General features: G+C 42.2%; 1 protein-coding gene across 1 annotated transcript in view; it reads right to left on the minus strand.

The window, feature by feature from the left end:
• The window catches only part of atp1b4 (ATPase Na+/K+ transporting subunit beta 4), a 61,213-nt gene extending 44,800 nt beyond the window's left edge, over window positions 1-16,413 (minus strand). The window contains exons 1-2 of the mRNA XM_067997239.1: window positions 16,099-16,413; window positions 15,829-15,895 (exon numbers count right to left, since the gene is read on the minus strand). Coding sequence (XP_067853340.1) covers window positions 15,829-15,891 — 63 coding nt within the window. The 5' untranslated portion in view covers window positions 15,892-15,895; window positions 16,099-16,413. The remainder of the gene's footprint in view (window positions 1-15,828; window positions 15,896-16,098) is intronic.
• Between the last annotated feature and the right edge of the window lie 7,901 nt (window positions 16,414-24,314).

The raw sequence follows: 24,314 nt of genomic DNA on the forward strand, positions 1-24,314 counted from the left end.
ATACCTTTGGTTAACAAAAATCTACCAATCTCAGATTTAAAATTAACAACTGAGCTAGCATCAACTGCCTTTTGCAAAAGAGAGTTCCAAACTTCTACTACCCATTGAGTGTAGAAGTGTTTCCTAACTTCACTCCTGAAAGTCCTGGCTCTAATTTTTAGGCTATGTTCCCTAGTCCTAGACTCCCCAACCAGCAGAAATAGTTTCACTCTATCTACCCTATCAGTTCCCCTTAATAGTGTGAAAACTTCGATCAAATCATCCCTTAATCTACTAAATTCCAAGTAATACAACCGTAGTTTGTGTAATCTTTCCTCGTATTTTAACTCTGGGAGAAAACCTTCGTAATTTAACCTTTGCAGGAAAGGCTGAACAGGCTGGGACTCTTTTCTCTAGAAAAGAGAAAGCTGAGGGGTGATCTGATAGAGGTCTTTAAGATATTGATAGGTTTTGATAGGGTAGACATAGAGAAAATGTTTCCACTTGTTGGGAGTCCAAAACTAGAGGTCATAAATATAAAAAATAGTTGCTCATAAATCCAATAGGGAATTCAGGAGAAATTTCTTTACCCAAAGAGTGGTAAGAATGTGGAATGCACTACCACAAGGAGTAGTTGAGGCAAATAGCATAGATGCTACATGAAGGAGAAAGGAATAGAAGGGTATCCTAATAGGGTTAATGAAGTAGGGAGGGAGGAGTCTTGTATGGAGCATAAACGCCGGCAGAGACCAGTTGGGCCGTTTCTGTGCTGTATTTTCGATGTAACTCGATGTGACAGCCTCTAACATGATGAGTCAACCAACTTTAGGAACGAAAACTTAAAGTACAGTGAAACAGCCCTATGACACATCAAACACTGCAAAATATTCAAATATCTCCCCTATTTTGAATCTGAGTGCGCAATGTTTGGAACAATACCTAGGATTCATTGTTCTCAAAAATGCCAAGTGGAACTTGTTTTCTTTGGTTGCTAGGCAGCTGTACAATGTGCTTTATTTCTGTACATTGTTTCTAAAAGTTTTAATTAAGAACCTTTAGTTAGGATGACTGGGTAGCATGATGTGTTAGGAAATTATTCTTTCACCTTTGAGACCCAAGTCTGAAGCCAAGATAGATAAATAAAGAAAAAGAACTTGCATTTATTTGGAGCCTTGTCACATCCTTAGGATATCCCACAAGTTGCTTCACATCCAATGATTTACTTTTGAAATGAAGCCATTGTTATGAAGGCAAACCGAATGGAATGAAAGTCGTCTCGCTGCTGACTGTCAGCATTCTATGTGAAATTAATTCAAGCAGCCTCAACTCAGTTTTCAGAGAACGCTGTCCCACAGCACAAAACGGCCCACAATTTAACACAAATGGGCAATCTCACTCAGAGAGACCATGACTGGCATAGAAAACAGAGGAGAAAAAAAAAATCACACTGCTGCAGAGGGATTAGGTTTCTGAGATTGGGAAGAGGCACTGGGTTAAAGTGAAGTGAATTGAGTTTCATTCTGCAGGAAATATTTTCCTAAAATGCCTGTCTCTAGATGCTTTGCGTGCCATCAGCTAACTCTGAAAATGGCTAACAAGATTCTTGAAGGCTCCCTTAGAAAACATGTGAGGCTGACAGTACTTCAGCAGCTATTTTGTCGCAGCGTGCACTCCACTTGGGGGTTATTTTTAACTTTGGGCGATAGCGTAAAACGGGCGATATCGAATTTCCTGCCCAATTTACACCCCGCCCGATTCTCCCTCCCATTGACTTCAATGGGAATAAAAATCGGGAGAGATGTAAAACAGGCTGCTGACTCGCTACCCCCTGTTTTACACTATTGCACAAAGTCAAGAACAGAAACAGTTCTTTTTCAGTAGAGAGAAGTCTGAAATAAAAACAGAGTATCTTAGAAGAACACAGCGTATCAATCAGCTTCTGAAGAAAGATAGATTCATATTTTAGGTATAACCCTGCATTAGAATTGATCTCACAAGGGTTCTACCAATACATTAACCTATCTTTCTCTTTCAGATGCTGTGTATTTCCAGTATATTGTTTCATTACATTTCTCTTTCAGCCCCTTCTGTAAGTAATTCATTAATTGCTCATGCTTACATCCTTAATTTAATTGAAAGTGCAACAGAATTTATATTAGCATAGTTGGTGATTTTTGAACAACATGCAACATAGCTATTATTCAGAAGTGACAAACCGTATTTATCACCTGCTGTCTGTCTTGCACAGGCTAGCCCTTTAATGTCATCAGGCAGACATACCCTATGTGACGCTTTACTGTTCTGCGCCACATAGTCTGAGCAAAATATCACGTGGGATCAAAAGGAAGAGCCATCTATTCTCTCAGCTTGGAATAATAACTGAATTAAACGCACTCAGAAGTGTCAATTACAAAAGCTGTGTCCTGCTGGTGTTCCTTCTGCTCCTTTGCAAGTTAGTGCAACCACATTTTAGTGTATCTTTGGCAGTAAATTCACATCACCTGTAGGGGGTGTTTTGACTTAATTCATACCCATGACAATCTTCCATATTTAACAAAACTGAAATGTTCACAGCACAGTACCCTCTAACTAATTTCTATTAAATGGTGACATCCCAACCAACCTAAAAAGTCATGTGTTTGAATTAAAGTAGTTTCCACTGTCCTGGCTAAAGTATTGAGAGATAATATTGGACTCTTCCAAACTAGTTCTGTGTTTGACATCATAATTTTTTCCCATTTCTGAGATGAAAGCAACAAACAAACAAAAAAAATACCTCCCCAAGTCCCTTTGCTTCTCAGCCACCTCCATTCTCAACCTTCCTCTCCTGAATGCTTTGACGCTTGCTCGGGTACAGTTCCACAAGCAATGGAAGCCTTCCAACACTTCATCCATGTGATTATTCTTCTCGTTTGAACCTAGTCAGTGCTGGCGATAAGTTGTCATCCAGCTGTTTTTTTTACTGCCAGTGGTTGTCAATTGATGGTTTTTTTTAAGTAAATTTATTCTAGTATTGTACTGTACACAACATTTATAAGCATTCTCAGGTCACCATATATACAAAATTAATGCTGCATCAATGATTGTATGGTACTTGCAGATACAGACATTGAGGGGGTGATTTTAAACCCCAAGATTAGGTGGGTTAGGGGCGGGTGGGAGTTGTTTTTTGGGTCACGTCCGCAACCCGGCTTTATTTCCGGGTTTAACGTCGGCGCGTAAAAGTCCAGGATTCCCACTGGGAGTGCAAAGTCCCAAAATTTTGCGGTTGCGACCCAAAAAAACAACTATTTTCAACTCCCACCCACCCCCAACCCACCCGTTCTTGGGGTTTAAAATCACCCCCGAGAGTCCTATACAATTAAAACATTCTATGGGATTGCTTGAAGAAGGCTTCAACACTCAATATTAAAAAATAGCCATTGTATTACCAGTTAAAACCAGCAATCAGCTGGTGAAAAACCAACCAGGTAACAACAACAACAAATTGCATTTATATAGTGCCTTCAATGTAGCAAAAACATTAAAAACACTAAAAGGGTTACATCATGAGGACAGATTGCATAGACTAGGCTTGAATTCCCTTGAGAATGGAAGATTAAGGGGTGATCTGATCGAGTTGTTTAAGGTGATTAAAGGTTTCGATAAGATAGATCGAGAGAAACTATTTCCTTTGGTTCATGGGAGAGTCCAGAACAAGGGGGGGATTGTCCTTAAAATTAGAGCTAGGCCATTCAAGGGTGATGTCAGGAAGCACTTCTTTACACAAAGGGTAGTGGAAATCTGGAACTCTCTTCCCCAAAAAGCTGTTGAGGCTGGGGGTCAATTGAAAATTTCAAAACTGAGATTGATAGATTTTTGTTAGGCAAGGGTGTTAAGGGTTATGGAACCAAGGCAGGTAGATGGAGTTAAGATACAGATCAACCATGATCTAATTGAATGGCAGAACAGGCTCGAGGGGCTGAATGGCCTACTCCTGTTCCTATTTCCAATGTTCCTATGTTCACAACCCTAGTTGACTGGCTTTTCAACTGGCAAGTGGGGTGGAGGGGGGAGGCATCATAGCTGATCTTGATCTTGCCCTCACCTCCCTTTCTCTCACCTGGAGATATAAGACCAAGTACAATGGCTCATTCCCACACCAGGCAGTACATTTACCCACTAACCCACCGGAACAAGCTATCCCAAAATGTCTATATTTAAATGTCAACACAAGGGCTGTTTTTGTGTAAGTCTGGCCAAAAGCGGAATACCCAAGACCTCACACTAAATGAAACGGTAAGAGACAGAAGACACCGAGAACACATTTGATTTTAGGAAACCTCACCATCAGGACCACCATTTTGCAGTGACTAAATAAGTCAGATTCCACGTTAGTGCAAGGGTTTCTGGGATTTTGACTGGAGTTTTGGGGATTGTATACTGCGATTCTGTCTGTTAATAATTAGGCTCGTTGGTTTTATGGTTACTGAATAAATCAAACTGTGTTTTTTATTACAATGGATTATGGGATTTTCCAGGATTTTTAATCAGTGTTTTGGGATTTTTCAGGATTCTGTACATTTTTTCTGTGAAAATGCAAATCAGTGTCTCTGCTAACAATATATTTCAACAAAACCAAAAATGTGCTGTGGACATTGTTCTCATTTCTCTGCATTGCAATGGCTGGTAAAAGGAACATTATGTTCTTTCAAGGTCAACCTTGGTCATAGGTAATACAAACAACTCCACACAATGGTTGTAAAATTAACAGACCTGGGTTCAAGCCCAGACCACTAGCGTTTATTAAATGTCACACCAAAAGGATTATATTTAATCCTGATGCACATACACCATTGACAGGCTTAACTTCACACTTTCTGAATATTTGCACATTCTCTTTCTTTTATGCAGCTTCAAGTGCTAAGAAACTTCATGAATTGTTCCTAATTCATTTCTGGACTAAATGTTGCTTTGAACTCAAGATACTCATTCATTCCCAGGGTGACAATGTTACAATGCGGAATGGCTTATATTAACTTAAACTTTTTCTTAGTTTAGTAGACCTCACCAGTTTTTAATTTGTACCCTTGGTTTAAAGGATAAGATTCTAGGTTTGAATCCCTTACCCTGTGAGTCTGAATAGTTAACAGTTTTAACTATTTGAACACTTATTAAGATTTGTTAGCTTAAAATTTTTGTTAAATCTTTAACTAGGGGACCACCATGCAATGAATCCTTATTTACACTTTACAAAGCAATGGGATCATATATAATTTGTGTCATTATACTCTAAATCGAATACATTCTCCCATGCTTTATTGTCAAGCCTTTTATACGCTGACTTGTGCAGTGGGTAATGGTGAACAGACGATAACAATTTCCATTTATATATTGCCTTTCACATAGAAAAACATCCCAAAACACTTCACAGAGGTATAATCAAAACAATGGAGATCGTGCCAAAGAAGGAGATATTAGGGAAGGTGACCAAAAGCTTGATGGGTTTTAAAAAGGATCTTGAAGAAGCAGTGAGAGGTGGAGAGTCAGAGGTGTTTCGGGAGGGAATTCCAGAGCATGGGGTCGAGGCAACAGAAGATACAATGCCAATGGTGGGCGTGAAAGGAGAGCGGGATGCATGAGGCCAGAGTCAGAGGAATGGAGAGTTCGGGGTGGGGGGTGGGGGGTTTATAAGGCTGGAGAAAGTTACAGAGATAGGGAGTGGTGAGGTCATGAAGGGATTTAAACATAAGGATGAGAATTTTAAATTTGAGGTATTGAGGGACCAGGAGCCAATTTAGGTCAATGAGGACAGGGGTAATGGGCGAGCAGGACTTGATGTGGGATAGGATATGGGCAGCAGAGTTTTTGATGAGCTGAAGTTTACAGAGGGTGGAGGCGGTAGAGGAAAGGGATTTTGGAGATGGGATGGTAGTTGGCCAGGAGAGCATTGGAATAGTTGAGTCTGGAAGTGACAAAGGCATAAATGAAGGTTTCAATGCCTGACTGGATGAGTTGGCAGTGGAGTCAAGTAATATTATGAAGGTGGAAATAGGCAAGAGGGTATCTGGGGTCGGAAGCTTAGCTCCAGGTCAAATAGGATGTCAAGGTTGTGAATAGTCTGAGACAGTGGCCAGGGAGTAGGGTGGTTTCATTGGCAAGGGTACAGAGTTTGTGGCTGGGGCCAAAGATGATGGCTTCGGTCTTCCCATTGTATAGATGAAAGGAGTTTTTTTTAAATTCGTTCATGGGGATGTGGGCATCGCTGGCAAGGCCAGCATTTATTGCCCATCCCTAATTGCCCTTGAGAAGGTGGTGGTGAGCCGCCTTCTTGAACCGCTGCAGTCCGTGTGGTGAAGGTTCTCCCACAGTTGCAGAACATCCAAGCCTGGAGGTCAGACAAGTATTCTGACAGCACAGAGGCAGTGGAGTGATCGAGAGAAGTGGTGGAGAGGAAGCGGATACCATGTCTGCAGGCGATGTCACCAAAGGGTAGAATATAGATGAGGAAGGGAAGGTAACTGAGAATAATCCTTGGGAGATTCCGGAAGTAATAGTGCAAAGGCTAGAAGAGCAGTGGATAAAAGGAGGCCCAAGAGCGGGAGAAATGAACGAGAGGTGAACGAGAGGGGAACGAGAGGGGAACGAAAGGAGAACGAGAGGTGAATGAAAGGAGAACGAGAGATGACCGAGAGGAGAATGAAAGGAGAACGAGAGATGAACGAGAGGTGAACAAGAGGTGAATGAAAGGAGAACGAGAGGTGAACGAGAGGTGAACGAGAGGAGAACGAGAGGAGAATGAGAGGTGAACGAGAGGAGAACGAGAGGAGAACGAGAGGAGAATGAGAGGAGAACGAGAGGTGAACGAGAGGAAAACGAGAGGTGAACGAGAGGTGAATGAAAGGAGAACGAGAGGTGAACGAGAGGTGACCGAGAGGAAAACGAGAGGTGAACGAGAGGAAAACGAGAGGTGAACGAGAGGTGAATGAAAGGAGAACGAGAGGTGAACGAGAGGTGACCGAGAGGAAAACGAGAGGTGAACGAGAGGAAAACGAGAGGTGAACGGGAGGTGAACGAGAGGAGAACGAGAGGTGAACGGGAGGTGAACGAGAGGAGAACGGGAGGTGAACGAGAGGTGAACGGGAGGTGAACGAGAGGAGAACGAGAGGAGAACGAGAGGAGAACGAGAGGAAAACGAGAGGTGAACGGGAGGTGAACGAGAGGTGAACGGGAGGTGAACGAGAGGAGAACGAGAGGTGAACGGGAGGTGAACGGGAGGTGAACGAGAGGAGAACGAGAGGAGAACGAGAGGAAAACGAGAGGTGAACGGGAGGTGAACGGGAGGTGAACGAGAGGAAAACGAGAGGAGAACGAGAGGAGAACGAGAGGAAAACGAGAGGTGAACGGGAGGTGAACGAGAGGAGAACGAGAGGAGAACGAGAGGAGAACGAGAGGAAAACGAGAGGTGAACGGGAGGTGAACGAGAGGAAAACGAGAGGTGAACGGGAGGTGAACGAGAGGAGAACGAGAGGAGAACGAGAGGTGAACGGGAGGTGAACGAGAGGAGAACGAGAGGAGAACGGACCTCTTTCTCTTTCACACACAGGCAGAAATTTGAAGGAATGACGTCACAGGACAGCAGGTGATTAGTTGTTGAGTATTACTGTTTTCTTCTCTCTAAGTTAGGGCAGTGGGTTAAACTAAGCTTAAATCAATAACTTAAAGTAAATAAACTAATTAGTTAATAAAACTAAGAATAGCAAGTGAATAAAAACTCTAATAAAGTAAATAAATAAACAAGATTGGATAGAGATGGCAGGGCAGGTGGAGTGCCGTAACTGCAGCATGTGGGAGACCAGTGAGATCCCGGGCAACCACATCTGCAGTAAGTGTCTGCAGATCGAGGAACTTCGGCTCAAAGTTGTTGAACTGGAGTCGTAACTGCAGATATTGCGATGCATCAGGGAGGTGGAGAGTTATCTGGACATTTTGATCCAGGAGGCGGTCACACCCCTTAGAACAGGTAACAGTTTAGATTCGTTCAGTGGTCAGAGATAGGGGGCTGTGACTGCGAGTCAGGCAGGTATGGGGACCCAGGGTGCTATGATGGAGAAGCCTCTGCCCTTGACCTTGTCCAACAGGTACAAGGTACTTGCTGCCTGTATGGATGAGTGCAAAGACTGAAGGGAGGATGGGCAAACTGACCACGGCATTGTGGTACAGTAGGCCATTCCAGTGAGGGGAGTAAAAGGAATGTGGTAGTGGTAGGGGAGAGTATAGTCAAGGGGCTAGATACTGTTCTCTGCAGCCATGACTGGGTGTCCCGAAGGCTGTGTTGTCTGCCCAGTGCCAGGGTTAAGGATATCTCCTTGCAGCTGGAAAAGAACTTGGAGCATGAGGGGGAGGATCCAGTTGTCATGGTCCACGGAGGAAGAAACGACATAGGTAGAACTAAGAATAAGGTTCCGCTGAGACAGTTTGAGGAGCTAAGGTCTAAATTAATAAGCAGCCACAAAGGCAATAATCTCTGGATTACTACCTGAGCCACGTGCAAATTGGCATAGGGACAAACAGATCAGAAAGTTAAATGCGTGGCTCAAAGAGTGGTGTGGGAGACAGGGGTTTTGATTCATGGGGCACTGGCACCAATCCCGGGGAAAGAGGGAGCTGTTCCTTTGGGACAGGTTCCACTTAAAACCGGGCTGGGACCAGTGTCCTAATGAATCGAATAACTAGGGCTGTAGATAGGACTTTAAACTAAAAAGGGGGGAGGGGGTGTGTCAGGTGAGGGGAAATTTAGAAATATGAAGAGAAAAGTCAAGGTAACAGAGCAGTGTAGTGATTTGGGTAAAGGTAAGCAGAGTGTGGCAGGAAGGGACAGAGAATTTAACAGTAATAATGCATCAGTGAATTAGGTCAAAGCAGGGAAAAATGATAAAAAGTTAAAATTAAAGGCTCTTTATCTGAATGCACAAAGCATTCATAACAAGATAGGCAAATTAGTGGCACAAATAGAGATAAATGGGTTTGATCTAGTAGCCATTACAGAGACATAGTTGCAAGATGACCAAGGTTGGGAACTAATTATTTCAGGGTACTTGATGTTTTAAAAAGACAGGCAGAATGGAAAAGGAGTGGGGCGGGGGGGTAGCCCTGATAATAAAGGATGACAAAAGGACAGTGGTGAGAAAGGAGCTTGGCTCAGGGGATCAGGAAGTAGAATCAGTCTGGGTGGAAATAAGAAATAACAAGGGGCAGGTAACATTGGCGGGAGTAGTTTATAGGCTCCCTAACAGTAGCTATACCGTTGGAAAGAGTATTAATCAAGAAATAATAGGAGCTTGTAACAAAGGTAATGCAATAATGGTGGGGGTCTTTAATCTTCATATAGACTGGACAAATCAAATTGGCAAAGGGAGTCTGGAGGACGAGTTCATGGAATGCATTCGAGACAGCTTCCTAAAAGAATACGTCATGGAACCAACTAGGGAACAGGCTATTTTAGATCTTGTATCGTGTAATGAATCATAGAATCATAGAAAGGTTACAGCACGGAAGGAGGCCATTTGGCCCATCGAGTCTGCACCGGCTCTATGCAAGAGCAATCCAGCTAGTCCCACTCCCCCGCCCTATCCGCGTGAGACGGTTATTTTGTAATCTCACAGTAAAGGATCATCTAGGGAAGAGTGATCATGATATGATAGAATTTCACATTGAGTTTGAGTGTGACGTACTTAAGTCCAAAACCAGAGTCTTAGACTTAAATAAAGCCAATTACATGGGTATGAGGGGCGAGTTGGCTAAGGTAAATTGGGAAATTAGATTAAAAGGTATGACGGTAGATAAGCAATACCAAACATTTAAAGAAGTATTTCAATATACTCAAAGAATATACATTCCATTGAGAAATAAAATCTCCACGGGAAAAGTGATTCATCCGTGGCTAACTAAAGAAATTAATGTAAAGAATCTTACAACACCAGGTTATAGTCCAACAATTTTATTTGAAAATCACAAGCTTTCGGAGATTGTCTCCTTCGTCAGGTGAGTGTGGGATTCCTTGAACGTTTCGCATTTATATTCAGAGAACAATACCTGGTGATTACAGATAATCTTTCCAACTGCCCGTTGTCAAGGCAATCAAAGTGTTCAGACAGAGAGGTGTTACCTACAGGACCACCGAATATACAAACGGCCAGAACAAAAGACAGAGAGAGAGAGGGAGAAACATCCGAAAGGAAGAGAAAGACAGAGAATGATCCGTTGTATTAAAAACAGATAACTTTTATTCGCTGTGGGGTTACGTGTAGCGTAACCCCACCAGCGTGTAAAATTGTTGGACTATAACCTGGTGTTGTAAGATTCTTTACATTTGTCAACCCCAGTCCATCACCGGCATCTCCACATTAAAGAAATTAAGGATAGTATTAGATTAAAAGCAGAGGCCTCTAATGTTGCGAAGAAAAGTAGTAAGCCTGAGGATTGGGAGAGTTTTAGAAACCAGCAAAGGATGACCAAAAAATTGATAAAAAGGGAGAAAATAGAATATGAAAGTAAACTAGCAAGAAATATAAAAACGGATTGTAAGAGCTTCTACAAGTATGTAAAAGGAAGAGAATAGCAAAAGTAAATGTTGGTCCCTTAGAGGCTGAGACAGGAGAAATTATAATGGGAAATAAGGAAACGGCAGAGATGTTAAACAAATATTTTGTATCTGTCTTCACAATAGAAGACACAAAAAGCATACCAGAAATAGTGGAGAACCAAGGGGCTAATGAGAGTGAGGAACTTAAAGTAATTAATATCTGTTGAGATAAAGTACTGGAGAAACTAATGGGACTAAAAGCCCATAAATCCCCTGGAGCTGATGGCCTACATCCTAGAGTTCTAAAAGAGGTGGCTGCAGAGATAGCAGATGCATTGGTTGTGATGTTCCAAAATTTCCTAGATTCTAGAACCGTCCCAGCAGATTGGAAGGTAGCAAATGTAACCCCGTTATTCAAGAAAGAAGAGAGAGAGAAAACAGGGAACTACGGGCCAGTTAGCCTGACATCAGTCATCGGGAAAATGGTGGAATCCATTATTAAGGAAGTGGTAACAGGGCACTTAGAAAATCATAATATGATCAGGCAGAGTCAACATGGTTTTATGAAAGGGAAATCGTGTTTGACATATTTTATTAGAGATTTTGTGGATGTAACGAAAGGGGATAAAGGGGAACCAGTGGATGTAGTATATTTGGAATTTCAAAAGATATTCAATAACGTGCTACATAAAAAGTTGTTACGCAAGATAAGGGCTCATGGGGTTGTAGGTAATATATGAGCATGGATAGAGGATTGGTTAACGGACAGAAAACAGAGAGTAGGGATAAACGTGTTATTCTCAGGTTGGCAGGCTGTAACTAGTGGGGTGCCACAAGGATCAGTGCTTGGGTCTCAGCTATTTACAATCTATATTAATGACTTAGATGAAGGGACCGAGTGTAATGTATCCAAGTTTGCTGACAATACAAAGCTAGGTGGGAAAGTAAGCTGTGAGGAGGACACAAAGACTGTGCAAAGGGATATAGACAGGTTACGTGAGTGGACAGGAAGGTGGCAGTTGGAGTATAATGTGGTGAAATGTAAGGTTATTCACTTTGGTAGGAAGAATAGAAAAACAGAATTTTTTTTAAATGGTGAGGAGCTGTTAAATGTTAGTATTCAGAGAGATTTGGGTGACCTCCTACAAGAAACACAAGAAATTAGCATGCAGGTACAACAAGCAATTAGGAAAGCAAATGGCATGTTGGTCTTTATTGCAAGGGGGTTGGAGTGTAAGAGTAAGGAAGTCTTGCTGCAATTGTACAGGGCTTTGGTGAGATCTCACCTGGAGTACTGTGTACAGTTTTGGTCCCCTTATCTAAGGAACGATATACTTGCCTTAGAGGCGATGCAATGAAGTTTCACTAGTTTGATTCCTGGGATGAGAGGGTTGTCCTATGAGGAGAGATTGAGTAGAATGGGCCTATACTCTCTGGAGTTTAGAAGAATGAGAAGTGATCTCATTGAAACATATAAGATTCTGAGGGGGCTTGACAGGGTAGATGCTGAGAGGTTGTTTCCCCTGGCTAGAGAGTCTAGAACTAAGCGGCACAGTCTCAGGATAAGGGGTCGGTCATTTAAGACTGAGATGAGGAGGAATTTCTTCACTCAGAAGGTTGTGAATCTTTGGAATTATCTACCCCAGAGGGCTGTGGATGCTCAGTCATTGTGTATGTTCAAGGCTGAGATAGATAGATTTTTGGACTCTAGGGGAATCAAAGGATATGGGGATCGGGCGGGAAAGTGGAGTTGAGGTCGAAGACCAGCCATCATTTTATTGAATGGTGGAGCAGGCTCGAGGGGCTGTATGGCCTACTCCTGCTCCTATTTCTTATGTTCTTAAGCCATTGCTGGAGATACTCTGCCTGTGATTGGATGGACGTGAGTGAAACCAGGCAAGGGTCATCCCACCAAGCTGGACAATGGAAGAGAGGGAATGGAGGAGGATGGTGTGGTCAACCATGTCAAAGGTCGGGGCTTATCATTGTTCTCCAGGATGTTCCTAGAGTAGTGGGTGGTTTCAGAGAGGAGATTATTGAGTTACATCGAATCTACAGCACAGAAACAGGCCATTCAGCCCAGCTGGTCTATGCCGGCGTTTATGTTCCACATGAGCCTCCTCCCTCCCTACTTCATCTAACCCTATCAGCATATCCTTCTATTCCTTTCTCCCTCCTGTGCTTATCTAGCTTCCCCGTAAATGTATCTATGCTATTTGCCTCAACTACTCCTTGTGATAGCGCATTCCATATTCTTACCACTCTTTGGGTAAAGAAGTTTCTCCTGAATTCCCTATTGGATTTATTGGTGACTATCTTATATTTATGACCTCTAGTTTTGGGAATAAGGTTCCAATAGTGAATAGTTTGCAACCTTGAATATATTCAAATAGCATTTTTAAAATTATATCTACAAAGTATATTATAAATCTTATATCTCTGCACACTTCTTGTGTCAACATTTTCCTTTATAAATTCCTGTCCACATTTATAATGCAAACTGTCTATGTAAACTTGTCAATGTAATTATACCCTCCTGCCAGAGGTGGCACTGTAGCATCTCACTTTTGCACCTCTTAGGTACTCAGTCTGTTTACGGAGAAACTCCTATGCTACAACCAAATCTACTTCTCTACTTCTCAAATTGCCCTAAGTTTTTTCAAAGTACGGCTTTTAAATAGGGTTTGGATTACATCTGTGCTCCCTGGACCAATTATCTCCCGCCCTCTAACCCCACCTTACCTGAAGACTACATTTCATAGAATCATAGAATGGTTACAGCGCAGAAGGAGCCATTCGGCCCGTTGAGCATATGCCAGCTCACTGCAAGAGCAATCCAGTTAGTCCCATTCTCTGTAGCCCTGCAAATTTTTTTTCCTTCAAGTATTTATCCAATTCCCTTATGAAAGCCACGATTGAATCCGCCTCCATCACCCTTTCAGGCAGTGCATTCCAGGTAACTCGCTGCGTAAAAAAGTTTTTCCACATGTCGCCCTTGGTTCTTTTGCCAATTACCTTAAATCTGTGCCCTCTGGTTCTCGACCTTTCTGCTAATGGGAACAGCTTCTCTCTATCTACTCTGTCTAGACCCCTCATGTTTTTGAAATTGTTTGCATTGTCCCTGTGTAAATGTAAGGAAAACCCGATTGCCACAAATGCACTGAATAATTTCTTATGCCACTGTCTTCACTTGTTTGATTTTATTGGAACTGTGGGTATGGATAGGTCTGTACTCAGCGATGCTCCCTCATTGGTGGACTCACTGCTATCTGCACAATGGAAAAGCTCACTATATTATTAAATAGTCTTTCTCCTGTCCACCTTGATGCAGTGCCTTTGAAATAGATCAAGAAAATTCCTACATGGGGCAATCATGCTGTCAAGTCAATGTGGATAGCTCATGATGTCACATAAAGTTATAGCTTGATTGAGACATATGGGTCCCTTTTTACACAAGTGAGTGCACCAACTGTCATCTGATTGCTGTTCTATCGCAGTCCAGAAACAGTTTACTAATGTAGCTTTGCAAGTGTATTTCTAATAGTTCCATTCCATCAAGACAGGAGAGCACAACAACCTAATTTTACTGCCAAACATTCAACTAAAGACACAATCTGCCTCTACATCTAGCAGAGCTACACCAAGACTTCTCTCAGCAGTTGGACTATGCGTATGTGGACCTCAAATCAGCATTTGACTCAGTGGAATGAGAGGCTCTCCAGAAAATTTTAGAAGGTACTGGCATTCCTCAGGCTCGCCTCAATCTCATCAAATATCTCCAAGTGAATAGGATCACCAGAGTTTGGGTCAATGGTCACAATTCATCTCCCCATATCCTGTACCTCCAGCATTAAACAAGGATCTGCCTTGCATCGTCTCTCTCCTTTTGCCCCTAAAGCATTTTCAGCCTCTGATTTAATGTCAGGAAACCAATATGCTCTTGTTTACTATGTGGTTCTATTCACCAACAAACTTTTAACCATCTCTCCCACACTTCAAATCTTTAACAAGATAGTACAAAAGTTGGAAAATGCAAAATGTTGGTGTGAGGCTACAAGCACAAAAAATGTCATTTGCAGAGAAGCCATTATGTCAGTTGATCTGGGTATTTGCATTTGTTCTTAACTCATGTGATAAAGTGTCTAATTAGAATCACTGCTGCAGCTTTGAGGTTATTCACAAGAACAAGGAGACACTCTCACATACACCTTCATCTTAAACTTTGCCTGAATGTTCTCCTTCCTACTCTTTGGCTCCAAAACCAGAAACCTTCTGAAAATGAACTTGCTAGCTTTGCAATCTTTCTTTGTGTGGTCCCAAAGTCACTTCCTGGGCATTCATTGACTCAATCTCAATGCAGACGTCAGCTCAAAAACTGGGCTATCTCACATCATGATCACAATTCAGGACAAATGTTGTTTGATCATGTGGTTTCATCATCGACAGTCCACTCCTGCCATTAAGGTTGTGTCTCTCAGAGTACTGTCCAAGCACAGAGATCAGCAGACATCCAATGGAGCCACTAAAGGGACTGATCCTACCACACACCTGGATTTGTGAAATTGAAAGGAATTCTGACCTACTAGCATGTGACATCCTGTCTGTGGCTACTGCGCAAGTCACATGGAGATAGTAGAGGCCTCAACTGATCATTGTGCAGCTTAAACTAACTGTTCTATACAGTATTTATACAGCGGTAGCTGGAGGAATAATGCATGAGCAAGGGAGAAGGTGTGGCCTTTTCACCTTAAGGGGACAAGGTAATATCAAACTTACTATCCTAGAGGACATTGGGATTAAAAGTAATTCACCTTTTTCATTTCAAAGAATGATAAATCACAGATTTGCATGAAGCAAAACCAAATGGAAGGATATAAACGTTGGAGTGAACTGTGGTGATTTCATGTGTTCCTCGACTAGTTAGATTGATGGATATATGGAGTCTCTTCAAACCCAGTACTAATATCCAGTCCCCCCACTTGCTGTTCAAAATATTCTAGTGCAAAAAAATCACTGTTGCCTATTTCAAAAGCGTCATTTTCTTATTTTAAAAATATGACCAAATTATCCTTCACTTTATCTGCAGATAGAACATGTTCTCAGAAACCAGACATCGGTGTTTTCAAGAAAGACTACAAACGGAGTGTTGTATGTTCCTTCCTGGTCTTTTTACTTTCAATCCATTTAATTATTAGAAAATCGACGTTCTGATGCCTACAACAGAAATAGTTTGTATTCAAAAGGTTGCATTAATATCAAACGATCGACACAGGAGACTGACTTACCGGCGATTTAAGGTCGTACCCATGATGTCCCTCTGCCCCACCAGGTATAGAATTCATCTCCATGGCTCTTTAATAAGACAGAAAATAAGAATTCTGACCAAACAGAAAACTTCAATGGAGTATTCTTCCTACCAAGTGCTCGGAAATATTGCCAGACATAAAGATCTGATATTGGCTAAAACTCCACAATCTACTTGCAGAATAATTGCAATACTCTGGACGAATAAAGGGGTTTTGAAATCAAATCTCATTGAAAATCAAATCAAATACCTTAATTTTCTTTACAGCGGTGGATCGACGGTTCTGTGAACGTGGATATGACCTTGCGAAGAGGATTTGAACTCAAGGGTCAAAAAATAACTTGCTTCCATCAGAAGGCTGGCGACGCAACAGGAAACACTCTTGGGTTAAGATGGAGTCTCCTTATCCTTTAACATGTTCCCCAAATGTAGAACAGCTCAAGGTTCCTCAATAATTTACGACAGTCACTTTTGCCCATTGATAAGCAGAATGAGAAATACACACTTCAATTAGTTCTTTTTAAAAAAATAACCTTGCTCCTTTCCAATTGTTGAACAAGTCGGTTTTCCTTTAGTCAATGTGTTGTTGTCAATCAGGATTCCCATGAGCATTGGATAAAATGTAACTGGCCCGAGGATCTATATTTAACACTCTGCTATGGAGCACAAGTGTAGCCATTAATGTGCAAGGGGGTCAGTTTCCTCACAGAGAAGTTCAGTGAAACTTATCCATAATCACAAAATGTCTAAATACATACACCAATGAACAGAGAATCAAAGGGTCATCTATGGTTCTTTTTCATATCACATTCACAGTTAAGAAGCCCAACCCAAAAACTGTTTTCTGAGAGGGAGAATAAAATCTGAAACAAAATAAACTTTCTCAATCAACAAGTCATTGAAAAGTCTCAGGAAAACTTCCTAATTGTCTCTGACATCTTATTTTGGACTCCCCCCACCCGTCATTCTTTTGTTAATGTTTGTTATTTATATTCAGTAGCGTTGTTATTGTTATTTGTCTTTTACTTTATCTATCCCGTGTTGTTTGTATGTTTTTGCAGTAATTGTAGCCCCTGTGTGATACTGCTCTTCCGTGAACCTGGAGTGTGTGCGACAGTTAAATGCTGAGTGCTCGGAAATGTGCCGTGTTTATATTTTGACCCATTTCCTGAAAAGCCTCACCGTTTGCTTCGGTCGGTGTGTTTTTCCGTTATCAGATTACACTTTAAAATCGTCGTCCTGTCATTTGAAAGAGATGTACGTACCTTCCGATTTAATCTGCACCTGTTCTAACTTCAGTCTTTACAAAAAAAAAGTTTAAATAAGATTTAATTTTAATAATGACCTGTATCCGTGCATTTCAAAGAAAATGAGTTCGTGCAGTGTGATTTAAATTGTCATTACCAGTGAGACTGTACCCCCAGTTTGAGGTACTGTCGTTACCAGTGAGACTGTCCACAGTAAACTGGGCAAATCTGTTAATGGGTAAAACGACTGATGATCAGTGGGAAATGTTTAAAGAAACATTTAACGTGATACAGAATCGGTTTATACACCTGAGGGGCAAGAACTCTACTTGCCAAAAAAACAGCCATGGACAACTAAAGAGGTAAGGGACAGTATAAGACATAAGGAAAGGGCATACAAAAAGACAAAAAATGGCACAGGTCCTGGTGAATGGGAAAGATACAAAGAACAACAAAGGGTCACAAAACAGATAGTAAGGGCTACAAAAAGAGAGTATGAAAAGAAACTCGCAAGGGATATCAAAACCAATACAAAGAACTTTTATAGTTATATTAGGAAAAAGAGGGTGGTCAGGAGCAGTGTTGGCCCCTTAAAAACTGAAAGTGGGGATGTTGTCATTGACAATGGGGAAATGGCGGACATGTTGAACAATTACTTTGCGTCAGTATTTACAATCGAAAAAGAGGATAGCATGCTGAAAATCCCAAGAAAACTAATATTGAATCGGGGACAGGGACTCAATAAAATTAACATAAGTAAAACAACAGTAATGAAGAAAATAATAGCACTAAAGAGTGACAAATCCCCAGGACCAGATGGTTTCCATCCCAGGGTTTTAAAGGAAGTAGGTGAGCACATTGCGGATGCCCTAACTATAATCTTTCAAAGCTCTCTAGATTCAGGAACTGTCCCTCTAGATTGGAAAATTGCACATATCACTCCGCTTTTTAAGAAAGGAGAGAGAGGGAAACCGGGGAATTATAGACCAGTTAGCCTAACATCTGTTGTGGGGAAAATGCTGGAGTCTATAGTTAAGGATAGGGTGACTGAACACCTCGAGAATTTTCAGTTAATCAGAGAGAGCCAGCATGGATTTGTGAAAGGTAGGTCGTGCCTGACAAACCTGATTGAATTTTTTGAAGAGGTGACTAAAGTAGTGGACAGGGGAATGTCAATGGATGTTATTTATATGGACTTCCAGAAGGCATTTGATAAGGTCCCACATAAGAGACTGTTAGCTAAGATAGAAGCGCATGGAATTGAGGGAAAAGTATGGACCTGGTTAGTAAGTTGGTTGAGCGAAAGGCAACAGAGAGTAGGGATAATGGGAAGGTACTCACATTGGCAGGATGTGACTAGTGGAGTCCCGCAGGGATCTGTCTTGGGTCCTCAGTTATTCACAATATTTATTAACGACTTAGATGAAGGCATAGAAAGTCTCATATCTAAGTTTGCCGATGACACAAAGATTGGTGGCATTGTAAGCAGTGTAGATGAAAACATAAAATTACAAAGCGATATTGATAGATTAGGTGAATGGGCAAAACTGTGGCAAATGGAATTCAATGTAGACACATGTGAGGTCATCCACTTTGGATCAAAAAAGGATAGAATAGGGTACTTTCTAAAATGGTAAAAAGTTAAAACCAGTGGATGTCCAAAGGGACTTAAGGGTTCAGGTACATAGATCATTGAAGTGTCATGAACAGGTGCAGAAAATAATCAATAAGGCTAATGGAATGCTGGCCTTTATATCTAGAGGACTGAAGTACAAGGGGGCAGAAGTTATGCTGTAGCTATACAAAACCCTGGTTAGACCGCACCTGGAGTACTGTGAGCAGTTCTGGGCACCGCACCTTCGGAAGGACATATTGGCCTTGGAAGGAGTGCAGCGTAGGTTTACTAGAATGATACCCGGACTTCAAGGGTTAAGTTACGAGGAGAGAGTACACAAATTGGGGTTGTATTCTCTAGAGTTTCGAAGGTTAAGGGGTGATCTGATCGAAGTTTATAAGATATTAAGGGGAACAGATAGTGTGGATAGAGAGAAACTATTTCTGCTGGTTGGGGATTTTAGGAGTAGGGGCACAGTCTAAAAATTAGAGCCAGACCTTTCAGAAGCGAGATTAGAAAACATTTCTACACACAAAGGGTTGTAGAAGTTTGGAACTCTCTTCCGCAAACGGCAATTGATACTAGCTCAATTGTTAAATTTAAATGTGAGATAGATAGCTTTTTGGCAACCAAAGGTATTAAGGGATATGGGCCAAAGGCAGGTATATGGAGTTAGATCACAGATCAGCCATGATCTTATCAAATGGTGGAGCAGGCACGAGGGGCTGAATGGCCTACTCCCCTTCCTATGTTCCTATGTTCCTATGTCTGTACTCCAGATTGAGGCAGTTATTACCAGTGAGACTGTACCCCAGATTGAGGCAGTCATTACCAGTGAGACTGTACCCCAGATTGAGGCAGTCATTACCAGTGAGTCTGTACCCCCAGTTTGAGGCACTGTAATTACCAGTGATACTGTACCCCCAGATTGAGGCAGTCATTACCAGTGAGACTCTACCCCTGTTATGAGGTAGTCGTTACCAATAAGACTGAACCCCCAGTATGAGGCACTGCCATTGCCAGTGAGTGCACCCTCAGTATGAGGCACTGTCATTACCAGTGAGACTGTACCCCCAGTTTGAGGCAGTCATTACCAGTGAGACTGTACCTCCAGTAAGAGGCACTGTCATTACCAGTGAGATTGTACCCCCAATATGAGGCACTGTCATTACCAGTGACTCTGTACCCACGGTATGAGGCACTATCATTACCAGTGAGACTGGACCCCCAGTATGAGGCACTGTTGTTACCAGTGAGTCTGTACCCCCAATATGCAGCACTGTCATTACCAGTGAGATTGTACCCCTATTATGAAACACTGTCATTACCAATGAGACTGTACCCATGGTATGAGGCACTGTCATTACCAATGGAGACTGTACCCACAGTATGAGGCATTGTCATTACCAGTGAGACTGTACTCCCAGTTTGAGGCATTGTCATTACCAGTGAGACTGTACCCACAGTATGAGGCACTGTCACTACCAGTGAGTGTACCCCTAGTATGAGGCATTGTTGTCACCATTGGAACTGTACCCCTGTATGAGTCAGTGACTTCAGGAGTACAGCAAATGGGGTATGGAAAGCCTTCCTACCAATCGGAACACACTTTTGTTGATTGTTCTTGGTTACTGAGTATGAAAACAGCTGTATCTTTTGCAGAATATAGTTTCATGCGCAATTTGTGACGTGTTCAGGTTTTGTGACATTTAATCTCCACAACAGTGCCCAATCCCCCACCCGGACCAACATTTGTTCACCCCATGTCCACCTTGTTAAAGTTGGAATGCTTCACACCACTGAAGTCACCTCTTTGAGACCTATTCTGTGCCTCAGCTCTCATATCCCGTTGCTGTGGTGATCCCCTGACTGGTTGGACCTCCTCCCAGCTGACTGATATGAGAGGTCTGCTTGCTCTGTCATTCATCAGTTCTCTGAAGCTCACGGGACTGCATAATTCTCCAATTTCTCAGACATCCAACCTAATATTATATGTTTGTTATCTAGCAACCATGTGAGTAAACCATTTTGTGCAGTTTCTAGAGACTTTTAAAAAAATCATTTACTTAAATCCTCAGAAAGTTCTGCCTTTTCAACAACAATTTGTATTTCTATAGTAATTTTTCAATGCAGCTAGATGTCTTAAAGCATTTAACATTGCAAGGGCAAAACAGTGGAACTTATGCAAGAAGGGAAAAGAGAAAAATAGAGATGGCTAATGAGTTGGGATCAAAGGCATGGTCGAAGAGGAGGCTTTCATAGGAAGGCATGGAGGTAGCAGAGTGGAGGGAACTGGGCAGGGAACTCCAGAGTTCAGGAATGTAGCAGCTGAAGTGTAGTGTCACCAGTGAAGAGTGGAGGGAACAGGGAACAAGGTGAAGCCCAGTACTAGAGGAGTGGAGGAGGGTGTGTGAGTGGACATAAGGCAGGGAAAGATCTCTAAGATGGAATGGGTGAGGCCAGGGAAGGGTTTGAAAGTGAAGCTGGGAATTTTGAAATCAACTCACGGGCATGGAAACCAGTGCAGATTGGAGAAGGGTGAAAGTATGAAGTGCAAGACTTTTTGCTGTTTGAGGACAATGGCTGCAGCATTTTTGAATGAACTGAAGCTTGTGGAGGATTCAAGCAGGTAGATTGGTTATAAGAACCTTAGATAATTTGAGCTTCAAGATGAAGAAGGCAAGGAATAGAATTGTGGGGTTGGGGAGAAGAGGTAGAGTGAGAGGCTGGTAGATAGCAAACAGGAAGGAACAGGATGGACCCCCTGGGCTACATCAAAGATGACAATACAAGCAGAGAAGGGGAAGCTGTTGACAGCAAAGTAGTACCTATGTTGAGTGAGGTAGGAGCGAAACCAGGAGGTAGCAGTATCTTACAGTTGGACAGTGAAGGAGAGACATTAGATGAAGATGGGGAATTGTTGAAGATAGGACCGAGGTCAAGGAGGATGAGGAGAGATAGCGAGCCACGGTTACAGTCACACGGGATGTGTTATTACTCAGGATATGGTTAAACTTAGTGGTCTGAACACAATGAATGACATTAACTTTTCAATGCAATATGGCAGGTAAACTAAACTCTGTCCAGCTTCCCCTTCTGGAAGCAAAAAGGTGACTGCTTCGATTATTCCACATATTGTTCCATGTCTGTCCCCATGAAAGTCTTTGCATCAGGCCGAATCAGCAGAAATATACAATATCGACTGCCCCAACAAGAGTTCAGCTTCGTGCCAGGCTGCTCGATTTTTGTGATGAGTCAACTGACAGAAAAATAAAGGACGTTTAACAGATCATTTTATGGAGCCATCGGTGATCTGCAAAAGGCCTATCATTCTATCAAATGGAAGGCTTGATGACTGTGGCTAGCTGACTCAAGTAATACAGCTAAGGATCTGTGGAAGTCTCAATGACACCATTAACTGAATAATCATCATATTCTAGGTGATTATTTAATGGAATGGTGTACAGTGTTATGGTTTACCATTTTGGAGTACAATTACACCTGAAATGAGACAAAGGGGCTTGTTTTGCTGGTTAGCATTATATTGACAGTGATTGTCCTAATGTCCATGTTATTTGAAATGACTGGGACTGGAGCTGTTTGACAATAGCACTAAACCTGGCACTGATGATTCTTCATGGGCAACCTAAAGGGTACAAAAGGCATCAAGGAGTATGGGGAGAGAGCGGTAATATGGTATTGAGATAGAGGATCAGCCATGATCATATTGAATGGCGGAACAAGCTTGAAGGGTCGAATGGCCTACTCCTGCTCCTAGTTTCTATGTTTCTATGTTTCGAAAGTTTGTTTCAATCAGAGGCAGACAGATTGCCTCACGAAAACTGGTAAAAGTCAACACAAATTTTCCAGCCTGCTTCAGAGCAAAGCTGGAGGAGTATTCTGAGACCATCAGTGCAGAGGATTTGCAGAGAAAAGGCAAGAAATTTCAGCATGCAACTTATGAATCAGTACTTCTCCATGTTGGACATCACTTGGAGGAAGCTCTGAGGGAAGCAAGGGCATAGAATGTACTATGTGTCCGGGACTTCAATGTCCACCACTAAGAGTGGCTTGGTTGTGCCGCCTCCCCTGATTTTGGATGTTGCACACAGATTATTGGTAGGGTACAGTAGGGTTATGGTACTGGATTAGGAACCCAAAGGTTATGATTCCAAATCTCACTATGGCAAATTGTGAAACTGAATTTAATAAATCTGATAATTTATAGTTTAGCGAAATAAAAAGAACCATGAAAGCTGCCAGATTGTTGTATAAATACAACTGGTTCACTAATGTCCTTCAGGGAAGGGAGCCTACTACTCCTAACCCTTCTGGTTTACATGTGATTCCAGTTTCACACTTTTTGGTTGGCTTTTAATGTCCTCTGAAGCCACTCAGTTATACATAATGATTAGACAGTTTAAAAATTATGGAAAAAATTGGACAGGTCCATTGACAATTACCCAGGCAAGACTTCGGCAATCTCAACCTAGTCAACTCTGCAAAATCCCCCTTACTAATGTCTGGGGACTAGTGCCCAAGTTGGGAGAACAATCCCACAGACTAGTCAAGCAATAGCCTGGCATAGTCAAACAGCCAACATCCCAGACTCCTCCATCACCATCTCTGGGTATCTCCTGTGCAACCAGCAGGATAGACCCACCAGATGCGTCAGGTGAAAATGGCCCTGGGAGTCCTAAACATTAGGACCCATGGCTTCAGGTCAAGCAAGATCAAGGAAACTTCCTGCTGATCACCACTTACCACCCTCCCATAACTCATGAATCAGTACTTCTCCATGTTGAACATCACTTCGAGGAAGCTCTGAGGGAAGCAAGGGCATAGAATGTACTACGTGCAGGGACTTCAATGTCCACCTCTAAGAGTGGCTCGTTAGTACAATCAATTACTGAGCTTGCAGAGTCCTGAAGGGCATAGCTGGGCCTGCGTCAGGTGGTGAAGGAACCTACACAAGAGAGTAGCACTTGACCTCATCCTCACTAACCTATTTGTCGCACACACCTCTATCCACAATAGCGCTAGTAGGAGTAACTACTGCATAGTCTATGTGAAGACAAAGTCTTGTCTCCACAATTAGGGCAGCTTCCATCATGTAGTGTCGTATTACTATCATGTTAAGTGGGGCAGACTAAGGATAGGCCTAGCAGCCCGAAACTGAATATCCATGAACCGCTATTGGCCAGCAGCAGCAGATTGTATATCGTCACAATCTGTAATGTCATGGCCTGGCATGTTCTCTCTCTTCTCAATCACCATCAATTCAGGAAACCAGCACATCAATACAGGAGTACAATAAGGAAGTGCCCTCAGCCCAATTATCTTCAGTTGCTTCATTAATGACTTTTCCTCTGTCATAGAGTCAGAAGTGGGCTATTCGCTGGTGACTCCATAGTGTTCAGCTACATTCACAATAATGAAGCAGCCCATGCCAACCGATAGTAGAAACTGGACAACATTCAGGCTCAAACTAACAAGTGGCAGGTAAAGTGGCTTGTATTTATATACCTTTCACAACCCCAGGACATCCCAAAATGCTTTACAGCCAATTAAGTAATTTTGAAATGTAGTCACTGTTGTCATAGG

The sequence above is a fragment of the Heptranchias perlo genome, chromosome 15 (genome assembly GCF_035084215.1).
Source record: "Heptranchias perlo isolate sHepPer1 chromosome 15, sHepPer1.hap1, whole genome shotgun sequence".
Taxonomy (NCBI): domain Eukaryota; kingdom Metazoa; phylum Chordata; class Chondrichthyes; order Hexanchiformes; family Hexanchidae; genus Heptranchias; species Heptranchias perlo.